Source organism: Convolutriloba macropyga, chromosome 2 (assembly GCF_964194025.1).
Source record: "Convolutriloba macropyga chromosome 2, txConMacr16.3, whole genome shotgun sequence".
Lineage (NCBI taxonomy): Eukaryota > Metazoa > Xenacoelomorpha > Acoela > Convolutidae > Convolutriloba > Convolutriloba macropyga.
In genome coordinates this window covers 61722261-61735709 of record NC_134469.1, presented here as the reverse complement: position 1 = coordinate 61735709, position 13449 = coordinate 61722261, and the positions used below count along the sequence as shown (strand labels likewise).

Genomic DNA, 13449 nt, shown 5'->3' with positions numbered 1-13449 from the left:
TGTTTTATCTCGCTCTCTCTCTCCTTAACTCTTTTGTTGATGCCGCACTTCAGCGGCTGTTATGTGGCGTGAGGTCATCGTCTATAACCCTAACCTCACGCCCCTCCAATCAAGGTAAAGCTAACCTCACTAAACAGTGGCTAGGTACTGACGAAGCCAACCCTTCTCCGGTCGTTTGAGAGCAATTAGCCGACGTTAGTCGGTTATGTTAGTGCCTTGTCTTTAAAATTATATACGATGCAGTGATGTCTAAGTTTATATAGAAATTTAGTTCCCATGACGCAGCTCTAAAGGAGCTATAGTGCCTTGTCTTTAAAATTATACTCGTTGCAGTGATGCCTCATAGTAGGGGGATTGTCCTACGCGGCTGAAGAGCAAACCCCCTTTCTATTGATTTTTGAAAATTTGTAACTGGGGGCTATAAAAACACTGGGGGAGGGACAGTATAGAGCGCGCGACCACCCAGACGTATATTTTTAGAACTTAGAATGCTCCAAAATGATGGCATGAAAGCAGATGACGAAAGTAACAAAGATGGGGTAAATAGAGGTGAATTGAGAGTGGAATCAGAAGCATTGCCACAAGCTTTAGATAGTGAAACCAAGTGGAATGCAGCTGGTCAATCAGCAGTTGTCATAGACGATGGAAGATGGGCGTGTCCTCGTTGCACGTACATCAATTATTCTAAATCAACCAGGTGTTCAATGTGCACAGCACCATTGGCTTGTGATTCAACTGAAGCAGAAAATTGCTATCAGATATCTTCCTCAAAATTGGAGAACGAAAGTGCAGCACAGTTTCGCAACCCATCCCCAGTTCCATCTTCATCATGCTTGGAGCCAACTTTCCGGAGTTCCTCATCACTCGATGGGTTCAATGTAGGGGAGAATAGGAACAACTTTGACCAAGAGGCACCGATTTGCGTAAATAATCCCAAAGGTCCTCAGACTATGGAACTGATCGAATCAGTTGCAATATCATCTCAAGCGAAAATTGATAGTGCATCGTTGGCCGACGAGCTTGACTCAAACCAGGCATCACATATCATTTTGGATTCTTCTCAGAAGTGGTCTTGTCCGCGGTGTACTTTCTATAATTGGCCTAAAAGTCGTGTCTGTGTTGTATGTCGTGCTCCTCCTAACTGGACCAAAAATAGAAATCCCAGTGGGGACGCAAGCAATAGTGATTCGTTCTCGAAATCTAGGTCTCCTGAGGTCGTATCAAGCGACGAAGGAAGCGGAGGGTCGTCGATATCTTTGAATGATCCTAAAGCGGCCAGGAAATTAAAAAAGCAGAAATGGCAATGCATATATTGTAGTTGTGATAATTTAGGAAAGGTTCTTAAATGTGTAACTTGTGGTAAGAAACGTGTGCTCTCAGTTCCAGACGATCAACAGAATAGAGATGGTCAAAAAATCTCGCCCCCAGTTACAATTAACCGGAAAGGGGGAGGAAAAACGCATCCCAGAAACCGAGAAGCTGTATTCACTATTGATGAACGCTTGAAAAAGCTGAGCGTTCAAAAGAGAGGGCCAGTTGTAGAGTCTAAGAAGAAAGCTATTCCTACGGGCGAGCCATATGGTAAAGAAATAACTCAGCCACATGAGCAAAAGTATTTCCAGAGCAACAACCGCTTTTCAGTGAGCAAGCTTGACTGGATGTATTTACAGGCATGTTGGGCCATATCGGTTGGCGCCGTTGACCCAGTTGAAGCTTATTTAGCAGCGGGAGGAGACAAAAAGCGGGCATTGTCTGCATACGAAGCGACAGTTCTCGACATTCCAGGAGTCGTGGAACGTCTTAGTTTAACCATGATAGCAATTTTATTCAAGCGACCAAGAATAATTGAGATGCTGATGTCTCATGAGAAGCCAACCACTTTGAATTCTCCAATCAGGTACCCAGCGTGTGCTGTGTCGAGCGATTTAACGAACCAGATCATGCGCACCATTAGCAATAGCATGCGAATGAAAGGCGGAAGCTTCAAATGTGCAGTCTTTCAGGATAACGTACAGACATTTGGTCTGCCAGCAGGTAATAAAGGTGGTTGATCTAAATAAATTAAGACAATAATTTCATATTTCAATTGTCATGTGAAGTTTTTGGGGCCTCGGCCATTGTGGGGAAATTTGCGTGTTTTTAGATTAACTGAATATTTCTTGGTTGCTTTTAGAAATTCACCGTCTTCCGCGCATCATTCAAAAAATGCTAATGAGCGAAATACTTGATCAATCAGTTAAAAGGGAGCTAGAAGTAGAGAACTGCGTCATCAACTGGAGTCGGGAAGTAGCTGTGAAGCTGAAAAGCAAACTGCGTCCATTGTGGAACCGGACAGCGGGTGACTGTTTGTTGGACGCTGTATTACAAGCGACTTGGGGAGTGTTTGACTCACAGAACTTATTGCGTAAATCGCTGGCTGAGACCCTTAGAATAACATCCATTCCCTCGCATTGTCAATCCACAAATAGTTCATCAGCATTAAATCTAACACAGACTCAACTTTCGACTGCGGCTGGGGCTACCGCTAATAATAGTACGCACAGTCTAGAGAATATCCCTAGTCAATTCCAAACTAACAGGTAAGTTGACAATTTGTAAGCGATTGTATTTCCACACTGAGTTTGCGTCACTGAATTTGACTGCTAAAGCTTTAAAAGTGTTTTTGTCTAAATGCTGCTTAAGTTTTTAACGAGTTTTTTTAACAGCCGCTCTCAGCTTCTCATCAGGCCAATATTGCGCTCCTTTTTAATTGATATCAAGCGAAGTTTTTAGCAATTATATTAGTCCTGATGATCTTTTTTGAATGCGATTCTTTGCTTGACTAATTTTTTCGTTTGACTTGACCCATTTGACTTTTTGTCCTTAAAAACGGGATAAACAGGTAGCGCCCAGCGGGCATTAAGTTTCATTAGAGGCCAATAGCTGCGTTAAGTAGTCCTTCAAGAATTAGCGTGATGAAGCTACCGGGAAGGCCGTATTTAAAGTGAAAAGCTCATTTTTAGGAGTTTTTGTGCCCAAAATGTAATTTTTCGTGTTTCGTCATTTTTCGAAGTTTTTGTTGGATCACTCTAAAATTCAGGCTGTTTAAAGTTGATAAAGGTCTTTTGCCAGACATACATACTTTTTATCACCATTTTAAGAGCTTAATGTTTGAGCAATCCAGGCAAAACACAAATTTATACTATATTTCACAATTTTTTCAAGTTTTTTGAAAATGTTTGTTTTGTTGAATTTTTCAGCCGTAGGTGTCAACGAACCTCCTCTAGGGTTTAATAACATATTACTGCATAGTTTTTAGTGGTAATGGAATGGTTTTCAACTTTTTAACATCCCGAAGTTTGCATTTTTTTTGACAAAAATTAATTATTTTCAATGTAAGATTTGTTGTCAATATTCAGTTTTTTCCAGCCTCAAGGGCGAAAAATTGTCCTCTAGGGTTTGATAATAAGTTGCTGAACATTTTTTATTGTCCATTGTATAGTTTTCAACTTTTTAATATCACAAATTTTAGCAATTTTTTGAAAAAAGTTGCAATTTTTTGACGTTTCCTCCATCCTCAAGAGCCAAGAAATCTCTAATGGTTTGGTAGTAAGCTACTGCATAATTTCGAAATGTATAAGAATATTTTTAAAGATTTTATTATCACGAATTTAAGCAATTATTTAAAAAAATTTTTGCAATATTCAATTTTTTTTAATGTTTTTGGTTTTTCTCCACATCTGTGTCCCAGGGACCTCCTCCGAGGTTTAATAATAAGCTGTTGCATAGTTTCTGGTGTTAATGGAATGATTATCTTTATTTTAATAACTTGAGTTTATCATTTTTTTGATAAAATTAAATGATTTTCAAATTTTAGAAAAAATATCACGTTTCATGTGTTTGGATCTTTGAGCCAGTGATACTATTTAAGGCTGGGAATAGGGATACTGGATAGTCTCTTGAGACAATTAAATGTTTCTGAAGATTTTAATATCAAGATTATTAGCGAGATTTCGTTTAATTTTGCAACTGTTTTTAAATTTTTAGTTTTTTTCTTTTCAGAATTTAACGACCATTACTGGCCAACGAATCTATAAGTCTTGCAGATGGGTTAAATGACAAAACTCCAGAGACAAAAAAATGGTTTCAAACATTTTTTCGGCGCGAAATGTGAAATCTTCTATGAATTTTGCACTTTCAGTAAGTAGAAGTTGCAGAGTCGAATCATTCATCAAGATTCAAAAAACTCCTTAACAGTTTGATAATAGGTTGCTGCATTGTTTCTAAGAGTAATGAAAGGGTTTTCAACGATTTAACATCACCAACTTTAGCAGTTGTTTGATAAAACTTGATATTTTTTTTCAAAGTTTTCAAGATTTATTGTCATTATCGAAGTTTTTCTGGCCCCTGGAAGCAGGAAACCTCCTGTAGGCTTTGATGATACGTTACTTAATAATTTTTTTTGCCCATAGAATAGTATTCAACTTTTTAATATTACAAATTTTTTCAATTTTTTTCATAAAACTTGCAATTTTTTCAAGTTTTTTGAAAGTTTTTGTCATTTTATAGTATTATCTAGCCTCAAGAGCCAAGGACTTTCCTCTAGTGTTTGATAATAGGTGAATGTATAGCTTCTAAATGCAATGGAGTGTTGCTAAGGGTTTTAACATGAGTAGTTTTAGCATTTTTTGAAAAATTTTTGGCAATCTTGTTTTTTAGATGGTTTTTTTTAAATATTTTTTTCCAGCCTCAAGCGGCAAGAAAACTCTTCAAGGCTTTGGTAATAGGTTCCTGCGTAGCTTTCGAATGCAATGTTTTGTTTTTCAAGATATTAATATCACGAATTCAAGCAATTTTTTCAAAATCTTATGCAATTTTTTCAAGTTTTTTTGAATATTTTTTGATTTTTTTATTTGTTCGTGCACCAGGGACCTCCTTCGAGGTTTGATAGTAAGCTGATGCTTAGTTTCCAGATTTAATGGAACGGTTATCAATGTTATTGACTCGGATTTTAGCATATTTTTGATAAATTTTAATTATAAAGATTTTTGAAAAATTTTTATGTTCCGTGCGTATGGATCTTGATTGGCCAGCGAAACTGTTTAAGGCTTGAAAGAGGGATACTGGATAGTCTTTTGAGACAATGAAATGGTGTTCTGAAGATAATAATGTCACGAATTTTAGCAAGATTTTGTTTTTAAAATTTTGAATATTTTTGTCCTATTCTGAGATTAACAATCATTACTGGCCAACGAAGCGTTTTAAGTCTTGCAGATGGGTTACATGACAAAAAGCCAGACTCGAAAAAGGTTTTTGAACACTTTTTTATGATTGAGTTACTAACAAGGCCAGAAAACTTAAAGTTGTAGTGTCGATTCTGATCATCAGTCTGTCTCTGTTGGTTGAGGTTTCTTTCATTCGCTCTCTTGTTCACGCTTTATCTCTCTCTCACACACACACTCTCTCCCTCTTTCTTTATCTCTTTAGTTGATGCCGTACTTCAGCTGCTGTTATGTGGCTCAATGTTATCTGTTACCCTCTCCTCACGCCCCTTCAATTAAGCTTAAGCTGGCCTCACTAAACCGTGGCTAGCTACCGACGAAGCCAACTTTTCGCTGGTCGTTTGAAAGCTATTCGTCCGACGTTAGTCGGTTATGTTTTACGACTCGAGGCGTTATGGTTTTCTGTTTTTTTTATAAGCGAGCGAGCAAGAAAACTGGAATTTCAGGGAGAGAATAAAGTTTGAAAATGATATTTCAGTGATCAATTCGAAGAGTGGAGAATAATAAGGAGCGAGTATGTTGTTCATACCTTTTTTGAAAGAGCGAAAAATGTAGGTGTGAAAAAACTTTCGCTAAGTGAGTAAATTTCTGTTTGTAAATATTCTGAATTTAATATCAATTTGAATGTGTCCCAACTCTTTTTAAGCTTTTATGTCTATTTTCGCGTTTTTTGGCAAGGGTACAGGTTTCTTATGCTATGTTGATTTGAAGTTTGACAAAAAGACAAAAATATGATGAATTTTAAAGATTTTTGAAAACTCTTTTTCACTTTCTTCGGGATGTCTGTGAGCTTATTAGGGCTTTGTTGATATTAGACCACTAGTTTTCATTGCATAAAACATTTTTCGTCCGTATTTGTACTTGTTTGAAATTTTTAGCTTGGTTGATCTCAAACAAACTTTTTAGCAATTATTTTCCTGACACATTTGACTTTTCGTCCTCAAAAACGAGATAAATAGGTTACGCACAGAGGGATTTAGTCCTCTGAGAGTTTTCGGCTTACCACTCTCCATGTATGTGATTCACTGAAAAGGTATTGGAGACGTAGATTCATGATGTGAAGGGCGGTTCTTAGAGTTTCACCCCCTACAACTTCTACTCCCACTTTACCCCTCTCCCACTTCAACCTGGAACCCCAAATATAAACCCTACAATTCCTTCTGGCCGGAAGGACGACCCCGCGCAGCCATACTCGCGCCTCCCAGCATCAATCTCCACCCCCGTTGCACCCCAACCGCCCCTCCCCCGTTCACCTGACACAAATTCAATTAATCTAAAGCTAGCCTCCTTAAACCGTAGCTCTAGTTACTGACGAAGACGACGATCGCGGGTCGTGTGAGAGCAATTTCCCGACGTTGTTCGGTTATGTTTTTCGTTAATCTTTTTGGTTAACTTTTCTTTTGTTGTGAAATGCGTGACAACAAAGTGTTAAGATCAAATTGCTGAAAACCTGAGACAAGAGTGTTTTTTGTTCGTGTCGCTAAATTGATTTTTGCTGGCGAACATTTGCCTGAGTTGATTAAGCAATTTTTGTCAAAGTTTTTTTTGCCGGTTTTTTCAATTTTTTTGGTTCTCTTGTCGTATCTTAATCAATTCCTAATTTGGAGGAATTTTTTAGTTGATCCTACAGTGAAGTGTCACTTGAAAGCAAGGCGGGACATCTTTTACTGAAACCAGCGATGCAAAATGCTCTAATTTTTTTTTCAGGATTTCGAATATTGTCTGGAAACGGTTTTTTTAAAAATTTTTGTTCAGTGTTTTTTTAGATTGTCATTTTCACGATTTTATTTAAATCAGAAAGCGAGGGAATGGCTGGCCTCCTTTGATACATGACTATCTAATTTCAAATCTCTCAATGACCGTGTAAAAGTATGTTACATAATGCAAGATCGGTTCACAAGAATACCTTGCAAATAAGAAATCTTGTTGAAGCTAATGTTTTTAACCTCATAATTTTAAAAGAAACGTGGATCAAAGATAAATGATGAGTTCTATCTCCTGCGGTGTTGCCCAAATGGCTTTTGTTACTTGAGTGCAAACAGAAAAGAAAAAAAGTTGCGGAGGATTAGTGGTGTTGGAATTTTACGTGTCGATAATTTTTCAAACAAGTGTTTTACAAACGCGGAGGCGGCTTTTCTTGAACTTACGCTGGGAAAGTCAGTGTATCTTTTGGTTTGTATATACCGTAGACCAAATAATAATATACGTGTTTTTATAAGTGAGTTAGCATCCTTTATTTAGGAGAAAGCGCTTTTAATCAAAAAATTACTTGTTGTTGGTGATATCAATATTTCTAGGCTGCTATCAAATGATTTGTCAGGAAATTGGATTTCTATTTTGGTTGAATTTCGTTTGCAACAGCAAGTTACTCTGCCAACTCTGCAAACTCACAAAAGTGGTGGAATCTTAGACTGGGTTATTACATCCGAGGAGGTTGAAGTATCAGAACCTCTTGTAAGTTTCGTTACAAGCTCTGATCATGGAGTTGTGCACTTTGACCTTCTGCAAAAGCACGAGAATTTCGACGTGGTAGCGTTTGCAGAAATTTGTTGTTGCTCCGATCGACAGAGATAATCCTGAGATTGTTTGGAACAGAGTTTGAATGAACGAAATCAGCTATTTTGATTAGAACCATCCTCTGAAAACTAAATAGGTGAGAAATCACACGTGCCCTTTCTTTAACCATGAGCTAAGAACGATGAAAAGATCGAGAATGTGTCGTAAGTGAAAAGAAGCGTGTTAGGTATTCAGTAGTGCTGCAGCGCCTCTTAGGAAAAAATAATGTCCTGCCGCAGTCACTAGGGAAGCCTGAGTTTCTAGCAAAGAAGTTTAATGCTTTCTTTGTTAAGAAAATGGAAACCGAGTTAGTTTCAATACATCTAACGAATGGTTTAAAATTGAGTGATTCACATACAACTATACTGGACACTTTTCAGGTTTTCACGCTGAGTGATTTGCAATTACTTCTTACAAAAACAGTACGGCACGGAGTGATGTAATACCAGCGAGGTTGTAAAATTATGACAACAAATTCTCCGGACTACTTCATTGCTTTAATTATTTTAACTCTCCAGACAGGATACTTCCCAAATCAATTCAAACAAGGAGTCGTGAGGCCGCTCATAAAGAAGTCTAACCTTGATTCTGAGTTGTTGTCGAGTTATCGCGGTGTGACAAATCTACGAATCCTGTCAAAAGTAATGGAAAGAGTTGTTTTTGAGCAATTTAATTTCTATCTGGAATCCAATGATCTCATGAGCAAGTATCAGAGGGCTTTTTGTTGCTCGCTTTCAACGGAAACGGCTTTGCTTGAATTCTTTAATGATCTTTTTTGCTATCTAGACGAGTTGTGCTGTGTGATGTATATTTATATTGGGTTAGATTTGTCCGCTGCGTATGATATTATTGATAATCAGTTTTTCTTTGAGATATTAGTGAAAAAGATTGGTTTGCAATCGGTGTTGTTACTGTTTATTCAGAATTATCTTTCGAATCTTTCGCAACAAGTTATCATAAAAGGATGTCTTTCTGGTGTCGTTAATGTTAAGACGGGTGTGCCACAAGGGTCAGTTCTTGGCCCTTTTCCTGTTACATGCTGCCTTTAGAAGATAATCTGAAAGAATTGGGAATAATGTATCGTTTCTACAGATGATACCGTTCTTTATTTTGTATTCTGTGCGACCCTCAGTCAATGCATGTTTGATGATATTCTGACCTCGATTCAACGTTGGTTCAGCAATGCAAAATTGAAATTGTATGCGGATAAGATTGAGTAAATGATTACTCGGAAATGTAAAATTGTTAAACATGGTCTGTTACGTTTGCCAGAAGATGGTGACTACATTGAACAGGTAAAAGTTCTAGGTTGTTATATTGATTGTCAACTTACTCTGCAACGACAGGTCAACTTTTTTTTGTTCGAATTCTTTTTATTATCTCCGTAAAGTGTGGTCAAATCGTGATCAAGGAAAAACATCAGTCCTAATTGAATTATTTAGAGTTTAGTGTTATCACATGTTTACCACTGTAATTCTCTTTTTTATGGTCTGCCAAACTTTTTGTTAGCAAAACTTCAGCGAATAATGAACTCTGCCGCGCGCTTGGTTTTTCGATTGTCACCTTCAACACCAACCTCGTCTTACCTGAAGCAGCTAAACTGGTTCCCAATTAGGCAACGGATTGTGTTCAAAATCCTATTGTATGCTCAGCGCTTTGTAAATCAGCCTGGCAAACTCCCATTTGTATTTGTCGGAACTAATGAAACAAAACACGACGGTTACCAGGTCCCAATGTTTTTACAATTTACTTGTTCCCAAATTTGGCCCTATTTTTGGAAGACCTTGGTTCTCGCATGCTGTCGCTGTTGAGTGGAATAAACTCTTTTCATCTGAAATTTTATTCAGGCGAAATCTCAAAAGTTATCTGTTTTATTTTTTTACTTTATGAGCCTGCTACCTTGTCTTTCAATTGATATGTTTCGACCTACCTGTTTCACTGTGTTACCAGGTCTTCCCTGTACTTTTGGAGTCGCAACTTGATGTAACGTTTTTGCTATTGTTCCAAATTGTGTAGTAAGTAAGGTGTTGCGTCAGATCAGTGAGGATGATCATTTTTCTACTCCAAGTTACTTCCGGAATTGTTCCGGCGTCGTTTTTTTACAATCCAAAGTATTTGGCTTGTATTGTTGTGTTGTCTGTTCCCACTTTTTTGGACTTTTTCAGGCCAGTAGGAAGCCTAATTAGAGTGGTGGTTTTAGTCAGCTTTGAGTAGCAAAGAAAGCGAAAAAGCGAGTAGGTTTGAGGCTTGATATCTCCAAGTACTTTTGAACTGGAGTAAGAAATTTGCTTTTCACCAAATATTAGGTTATCGAAATTTTTTTACGTGCGACTATTTGACTGCTGTTTTCTGTGTTTCTTTTCTTGGGTGCTGTTACTATGATACACATGTTTTGTTGCCTGTTTGTAACTGATTGAACTCATCGACGGGCAGCTAATGTTTTTTTACATGGACACTATTTTTTGTCATTTTTGAAAGGTTGAGTTTTGCTTTTTTTCTGTTATTTCACCTAGAATCATTAATGACATTATTGTTGATTGATAATGAGGCTCAAGTGAACCTAATTAAGTTCTTGAGCTTTTGACTAGTGGTTTTGGACAGGTTTTGAGAGTATTTGCTGTACTTTTTGTTGTCTTATCAATTGATCTCACTAGGGACAGGTTTCATTAGTTGGTAATATGATCTGTTTCAACCAGTTTAATTTTTACAGTTCAAAGCTAGATCTTTCTATGACTTTGACTTTTATTGTTTTCTATAAATTTTATCAAATTTTTGAGGTGTACGAGATTTTATTGCTCAATTTGTTGTCTTTTCTCTTGGTGTCCCTAATGACAAGTATCATCTGTTGCTAAGGGTGACTAAATTAATTGAAATATTCTTCTCTTTTCATAGCTATTGCTTTCCATAATTTTACTAATTTTTTGAGTTTTGTTGGTATTTGTTACTTTTTGCTATTTTATCTTTTAATTTCATGAATAGTAGATTTCATCGGTTGCTATGGAGTGATAGGTGAATCTAATCAGTCGCTTAAGTTCATTGTTTTTAAGATTTTAACACCGGGTTTTCGAGATAGAAAATTGGATTCTTTGCTCTTACGTGCTTTTGTTTTACGTGCTTCTGTGGTCTTACATGCTTTTGTGGTCTTATTGCTGAGTCCCAAAATTAAACATAAATTCATTTTGCCGTTTTTTAGGCATTAGATCTGCTAAAAGGTATTTTGTGACTTCTAAAATTTTTTCTGCTATCGCTAAGAATTTTTGTATGTAGTTGTGTGGTTTTCTTACTTTGACGCCACTGACTTCCATAAGTACTCAACTCTTAAAAAAATGACTTCTGCCTACAATTGATGAGTTTAATTTTAACTCGTATGTTAAATGAAGGTCAATAGTATACCAAAACCGATCCTCAAACCTTAGTACCCCTAACTTCTTCTATAAGCTCTTCTTTGTGTACCATAAAACACACGTCGAACTTAGATTTCGATAGGAGGCTGTTAATTTTTTTTCTTCTTTCAATTCCAATTGAAGTCAAGAAGTTTTGTCCCGGCTATTTTCTACGCAATTTTGCGACTATGTTTGTTTTTGGGTATCATAGTTAGTTAACTCAATTTTTCTTTTCGGTATTTTATATATATGCCTCAAGATGCAGCAAAATTGGTGTATGAAAATTAGAATATTTCTTTGGGAATCGTTCGGCCAGTCGAATTCAGCTTGATGCGCAAGCGCACTCTGCCCTGAGCTCTAATTTCCAAAGGCTTCCCAACGTGGAAAATAACGGTAGTTTTTAGATGGCCTTAACTGAAGTTGTGCGCTATTTTGATAGGGCTCTATATCAGCGCTGGGCAGAGCAGGAAGTACGCAATGCATCAGAGGTTGGCTTTTCTCTGGATGGTAAGCAGCTGGAGGAAGAGTGGGCCACATTGGCCAGACTGGCGGCACAGCCTGGACAGCCTCTGGAGCAGCTGCACATCTTCGTGTTGGCCCACATTCTGCGCAGACCAATAATTGTGTATGGGGTGAGGATGATCAAGTCGTTCCGTGGAGAGGAGATATCACCTGCAAAGTAAGTATGATTATCACAACCGTCAATTGGCTGTCCTCTGTGACTAGTTTTTAATTACTGTAGTTTTAAATATTGTACTTAGCGCCTGCAGATTTGTATGCTTTGGCAACTCGAGGCTTCTTAATTTATGTTATGGTGCAATAATCAGTTAGAAAGCTGTAGGAATGCTACAAACCCACTCTTAACACTGTTAATCTGAAGAACTGCATCTGAGTCATATTGTTTGTATCACGATTGTATCAATTATATTAGTCCTACTGGTCTTTTTTTACTGAGAATTTGCGTACTGCCGACTTTTTGATCGGTTTTTTCGTCTGACCCTTTGATTTGTTGTCCCCAAAAACGGGGTAAACAGGTAAAGCCCCCGGAGTGCATTCAGTTCTCTTATAGTTTGATCCTAAGTCAATCGCTCGCCAGAGGTTTCAGAGCAATTCTCCTGACGTTAGTTGGTTGTTTGTGAATATTACTTTTATACTGAGTTTTTTATTTGATTGAAAATATCTGATGGTGAATTCTCAAATTAATTTATGTGACTTTATCACTTGACGGGACAAATAATGCACAAAGGAAGAGGTTCCCCCATCAGCCGTATCTAAGGAAGAATAATTTCTTAATATAAATTTCGCTAATTTCCGCAAAATTTTAACCTTCCATTTGCATTTTTGGTCTACAAACGCATCAGAAAGCGCTAAACTTTATTTCTATTCTTTAAGCAACCACGAATTATGGGAAATTTTTCACGTTTGACTCAATGAGTTGGTGGAGCGATAATAGAAACAGGAAATAGTTTTTTTGCTGCAAAATACCTTGTTAAAAAAGCTGAAGCATTAGAAACATCGGATGTTAATTTATGCACTTTTGCAACAATGCAAATGGTGGCTGGAGGAGAACTTGATTTTGTTAACATGCGTTAACATTAATCCCTTGAATCAATTTTCAATCAAAGCTGCGGTGTGGGGGAATTTTATATTTAACTTAATGTTGAAATCTTTACTTATATGGTACATTAAACAGTGTTCTGACTGCTGGAACATTTTCAGCGGGTCATTTGTATATTAATTAGGTTGTAATAAACAAATTGCCTTGCTATTGAGAAGTTGAAGTGATAAAAAAAACACTGAATTACCTGAGTACATACTCTTATGTATACTGATTTGTGAATAGGTTTGAGGGTGTTTATCTACCTCTGTTGTGGGAGGCTTCCTTCTGCAACCGGAACCCTATCTGCCTGAGCTATACACCTGGACACTTCTCAGCTCTAGTGACCTTAGAAAACCCAACAGCCTCGTCTTCGGGTCTCTCAGCCTCATCTGGCACCCCCAACTCGACTGACGCTCAGTGCCAAGGTACTATTTTTGGCATTTTGTTATAGCTGAGTAGCTGTATGCTGAGCCGAGCTTGTTGCCGTTGTCTCGCTTTTTTAGCTGCGAAGCTGTAAGCTAAGCATAGCGATATTGCGTTGATCTTGGCTTTTGTTTTTATTTCATAGTGCGACGCTCTTTTTCGTTTTAAATTTTTTGACGCAGCAAGCTTTGAACAATTTATTGCCTTTTTTAATAGCCGCCCTCAT

General features: G+C 37.4%; 1 protein-coding gene across 1 annotated transcript in view; it reads left to right on the top strand.

The window, feature by feature from the left end:
* The first annotated feature begins 483 nt into the window (after nucleotides 1-483).
* The window catches only part of LOC142334579 (ubiquitin thioesterase zranb1-B-like), a 29612-nt gene continuing 16646 nt past the window's right edge, over nucleotides 484-13449 (top strand). The window contains exons 1-4 of the mRNA XM_075382715.1: nucleotides 484-2034; nucleotides 2174-2579; nucleotides 11640-11879; nucleotides 13044-13225. Of these exons, the coding sequence (XP_075238830.1) occupies nucleotides 489-2034; nucleotides 2174-2579; nucleotides 11640-11879; nucleotides 13044-13225 (2374 nt within the window). The 5' untranslated portion in view covers nucleotides 484-488. The remainder of the gene's footprint in view (nucleotides 2035-2173; nucleotides 2580-11639; nucleotides 11880-13043; nucleotides 13226-13449) is intronic.